The 5,073-nt window shown below is 60.2% G+C and overlaps 1 protein-coding gene across 1 annotated transcript in view; it reads left to right on the forward strand.

Annotated features, from left to right (window-relative positions):
• Positions 1 to 6: 6 nt before the first annotated feature.
• SLC6A8 (solute carrier family 6 member 8) overlaps positions 7 to 5,073 on the forward strand; it is a 9,703-nt gene continuing 4,636 nt past the window's right edge. Inside the window, exons 1-4 of the mRNA XM_003802533.3 lie at positions 7 to 515; positions 2,022 to 2,153; positions 3,161 to 3,410; positions 3,808 to 3,940. Of these exons, the coding sequence (XP_003802581.1) occupies positions 254 to 515; positions 2,022 to 2,153; positions 3,161 to 3,410; positions 3,808 to 3,940 (777 nt within the window). The 5' untranslated portion in view covers positions 7 to 253. The remainder of the gene's footprint in view (positions 516 to 2,021; positions 2,154 to 3,160; positions 3,411 to 3,807; positions 3,941 to 5,073) is intronic.

The raw sequence follows: 5,073 nt of genomic DNA on the forward strand, positions 1-5,073 counted from the left end.
CGCGCCCCCGGGCCCCGACACACATGAGATTCTTCAGGCTCACTTTCAAGTGCTTCGTGGACTGCTTCTGACTGCGCTGCCTGCGTCCTGCACCCCGCCCGCCCGCCGCCCCGTCCCCCGGCCCGGCCGCCCAAGGCCCCGGGCGGGCCTGCTCCTCCGGCCCTCCCCCCGGCGCCGCCGCGACCCCTGCCCGGCGCAGCGACCCCTGCCTGGCGCCGCGACCTTCTGCCCGGCCGCGCGGCCCGCCGGGGCCATGGCGAAGAAGAGCGCGGAGAACGGCATTTACAGCGTGTCCGGTGATGAGAAGAAGGGCCCGCTTATCGCTCCCGGGCCCGACGGGGCCCCGGCCAAGAGCGATGGCCCCACGAGTCTGGGGGCACCAGGCGGCCGCCTGGCCGTGCCGCCTCGCGAGACCTGGACGCGCCAGATGGACTTCATCATGTCGTGCGTGGGCTTCGCCGTGGGCCTGGGCAACGTGTGGCGCTTCCCCTACCTGTGCTACAAGAACGGCGGAGGTGAGCCCCCGCCCGGCCGTGGCCCGGCTCCGCCAGGGCTCCCCTCCCCCGCCGCGGCCCACCAGCCAGGGGCGAAGTCCAGGACTGGACAGGCACCCCCAGGGCCGCGGGGGTCGGTGGCACAGCCCACCACCGCCACCCCCTCGCCAGTCATGTGCCTGGCAGCGTAGGGAGGGGGGGACCGGGGGGGGGGGAGGGAGTCAGCAAACCTCCCGCCCAAGCCAGAGGCTATCCCCCACACTCAGCACCCGGAAAAACAAGCCGCCGAGGTGGGAAGGGGAGGCGTGATCCCTGGGGAACTCCAAGAGGTAAGGAGCCCTGGCTGCCCTGCAGGTCAGGCGCACAAGTAGCACATTGTGTGGGCCCCCCACGTGTGCACACACGAACACACACACACACAATGGGCCACTCTGTCCCTCCCCTCACTCCCCTCCCCTCTACCCTGGGCCTGGAACACTGGGTGTCTGAGCCAGGCTTGGGAAGCTTGCGGCCTGGCCGCCCTGGCGCCACCACTGGACACCCTGCGTGTACACCCCATGCCCACCCGCCTGCCAGAGCCCAGCTTAGCAACAGTGACAGGCACGCGTGTGTCCTGTGACTGCAAAGCAGCACCTGGCTTTCTGAGAAGCCAAAGTAGCTGGGTGATGGGGGGGAAACTGAGGCCTACAGTGGAGGCCTTTGCCCAAGGTCACACACAAGAAGGATGCTGGGACAGGAGCCGGGCACACTGCAGCCAAGCTCAGCCTCCTAGTAGTGGAGAGTGCTGAGCCAGGGGCAAGGACTGGGGGTCTAAAAAGGAGGAGGGGACAGTGGAAAGAGCTGCTAGTGCCCAGCTCTACCCTCTCTCCCACCACTCCCCAGCCTGCTGGCCAAAGCCTGCCTCCCCCAGCCTTGCTCAACCTGTCTCCCTATCTCCTTCTGTCCTTGCACACTGACACCCTGCCGGCAGAGGACTGCTACCCACCCACCCACTCTCCTCCTTGGACCTTTACACTGGCAGGCAGGCGTCTAGACGCCTCCAACAGGGCAGGGCACCCAGCATGTGCCTCCACTCTTTCTGTACTGCCTGCAGATGTGGAGCCACAGCACAGGGACAGCCTACATGCATGAGCGCCTGTCCTCTGTGCCCATTACATCACACCAGGGGGCAGTGGGGATGGAAGCCCTGTTGGTCTAGGCCCTCTCCACAGCCCAGGGATAGGGCTCTAATGGCTATGTGGCTGCCACAGCCCCATCCACAGACTCAGAACCCACACACACAACTTCACTTTGGCCTCTGAGTCAGCGGCCACCCCTACACTGATTCATCTGGTAGGAAGTTAGAACGGGCCAGGACTCAGCCAGGGCCTCCTAGGACTTCTGGAGTCTGAGCCAAGCAGCTGGGCCTGGGCCACCTGGCTGAAAGATTTGGGTCAAGTCTCCACCTGGTTAAGGGGCCACCCTGCACAAGTGCCTGTGGTCTTCATGGGAAGTCTACCCAGAGCTCACCCTGTGCCCTCTCCCCAGGTGTGTTCCTTATTCCCTACGTCCTGATCGCCCTGGTCGGAGGAATCCCCATTTTCTTCTTGGAGATCTCACTGGGGCAGTTCATGAAGGCCGGCAGCATCAATGTTTGGAACATCTGTCCCCTATTCAAAGGTGAGCAGCCTCTCTCCCCTCCTCCCCAGAGACCCTCCCCTTTCTTACTGCTAGAGCAAGGGCTTGGGAGCAGAGCACAGCTGGCACCCACTTGAGAAGTCTTTTCCTGTCCTGAGCCCCAGAGACCATGTGATAGCTCCTAGTTGTGAGGGGAACCTAGAGACCATGTGGACCACACTGTGAAGTTGAGGAGTCAGGGACTAGAAGTGGGGATGGAGCCTTTCCTCAAGGACAAGGACAAACCAGGCATAGCCAGAGGGGGGACACAGAATCATCACCAAGAAAATGAAGTGACTTGCCAAGGTTGGCCACTGAGGGGGGTGACTGTCTCTAACACAGCCTCAGGTTACAAGAAAGTGCCCCCTGCCACTGTACTGGAGGCCACTGAGGACCAGACAGAGGCTTGGACCTCCTAGAACCGTTTGGGTGGCAGCAGGACAGAGAAGGGACCAGGTCTGTGAGGAGACCAGATGGGATCTGGGGTAGGATGGAGCAGATGAGTATGGTGGCCGGGGCAGGACAAAGATGGGGATTAACCAGTGTTGGACACACAAAAGGGGAGCATAGGGCTTGAGAAGTCCATGGTAGGATGGCTAGGGGAAGGGTGTTACAGGCACATCAGGAGCCACTGTGAGCCCTGGTAAGGGAGATGAGGGGGTAATGGGAAGGTGGACAGAAAAGAATCCAGATGGGCTCGGCACCTGTGGCTCAAGCGGCTAAGGCGCCAGCCACATACACCTAAGGTGGCGGGTTCGAATCCCCAGCCCGGGCCCGCCAAACAACAATGATGGCTGCAACCAAAAATGGCCAGGCACTGTGGCGGGCGCCTGTAGTCCCAGCTACTTGGGAGGCTGAGGCAGGAGACTCACTCGAGCCCAGGAGTTGGAGGTTGCTGTGAGCGTGATGCCATGGCACTCTACCCAGGGGGATAGCTTGAGGCTCCGTCTCAAAAAAAAAAAAAAAAGAAAAGAAAAGAATCCAGATGGAAAGGAAGCCCTTGTCCCCAGGCCTGGGCTATGCCTCCATGGTGATCGTCTTCTACTGCAACACCTACTACATCATGGTGCTGGCCTGGGGCTTCTATTACCTGGTAAAGTCCTTCACCACCACGCTGCCCTGGGCCACATGTGGCCACACCTGGAACACTCCTGACTGTGTGGAGATCTTCCGCCATGAAGACTGTGCCAATGCCAGCCTGGCTAACCTCACATGTGACCAGCTTGCTGACCGTCGATCCCCTGTCATCGAATTCTGGGAGTGAGTCAAGCACCTCTGACCTAAGCCTATCCTATCTGTCTCCCAGGCCCACACAAGGCCCGGGGTGCAGAGCAGTCACTCCCAGACCCTGCCTATCCTCAGCAGTGCCCAGGCCAGTCTCTGGGCAACACGTGTCACTGCCCTTCTCTTGTGCCAGCCTGGCTGGGTGGGAGTGGGGGCCTTGGGGCCCAGTGCCCAGCTGCCAGCCCCACCGCCTCCCACCGGCCAGGGACTCCCAGGCTGCAGGCACACTGTGGTACCACCAGGCCTGGCCCAGGTGGATCAGAGAGACCGGCTAGACCAAGGGACATAGGAGGGAGGAGCCATCACCCCTGGGGCGGATCCAAATAGCTCTGTCCCCTGCTGGCACAGCCCTCATGGCATCTCCCTCCCCTAGGAACAAAGTCTTGCGGCTGTCTGGGGGGCTGGAGGTGCCAGGGGCCCTCAACTGGGAGGTGACTCTGTGTCTGCTGGCCTGCTGGGTGCTGGTCTACTTCTGTGTCTGGAAAGGGGTCAAGTCCACAGGAAAGGTACAGCTGGAGGCATCAGGGTGGGGGCAGTGTTCTCCTGGGAGCTGTGTGTCTCTGCAACAGGAGGGGTAGGGCCTGAAGAGAGGGGAGATACCTAAATCCAGGCCACTCTCCCGCCGTACACTGGATGTTCCTCCCTACCCTCTAAATCCACAGACCAGCAGCCTTCCCTCCTAAGAGCAGTCCCACAACAGGCAGAAGCTGCCCCTTCCCAGTGTCCCATGCCCATCCCTGCCCTTCTGCCTTCCCCATTTTCTCTCTTGAGTCTCTTGACAGTCTGGGTGACTCTTGTCTATGGACATCTTTCTCACCTATCTCTTCCTGTGTGTCTGGCCTTGGGGACCCAGAGGGGAATCTGGGTTTTTTTTGTTTGTTTGTTTTAATTTTTTTTACACAGACTTTCACTCTGTCACTCTGAGTCGAGTACCATAGTGGCATCATAGCTCACAGCAACCTCAAACTCCTGGGTTTAAGCAATCCCCCTGCCTTAGCCTCTCAAGTAGCTGGGGCTGCAGGTGTTCACCACACACCACAATGCTGGGCTAGTGTTCTATTTTTAGTAGAGACAGGGTTGAACTCCTTAGCTCAAGTTGATACACCCACCTTGGCCTCCCAGAGTGCTGGGATTATAGGTGTGAGCCACCACACCCGGCCCACCAGAGGGGAATCTGGACACATCTCTCCCTTGGGGCCTGGCTGGAAGGTCAGGGAGACATACTATGGACAGACACGTAAGACAAGTGTATTGAGGGCTGGAGACATGGCTAGGTCCCTGGAGGGTAGGACTCCAGTGTGTTCCTCATTCCCAGCAGGGTCCTCACTTGCTGAGCTGGTGGCCCAGCGTGGACATTGAATAAGGAAGCAGGGGCCTTTGCATCTTTCTTGTGCCTCTCTTGGTCTGGCCTAGTTACAATCCCCATCTAGTGTCTATGGACCTCATCTATCTATAGATGACCTGGGCTAGGGGCCCAGAAAGCATGGGACCTGTTCTCAGTTTGATGTCCCACTCCCTGCCTGGGCCCTACCTCAAAAAACTCATGTACTGGCTCGGCGCCTGTGGCTCAAGTGGCTAAGGCGCCAGCCACATACACCTAAGGTGGCGGGTTCGAATCCCCAGCCCAGCTGCCAAACAA

This window comes from Otolemur garnettii, unplaced genomic scaffold (assembly GCF_000181295.1).
Source record: "Otolemur garnettii isolate 467f Iridium unplaced genomic scaffold, OtoGar3 scaffold00249, whole genome shotgun sequence".
NCBI lineage: Eukaryota > Metazoa > Chordata > Mammalia > Primates > Galagidae > Otolemur > Otolemur garnettii.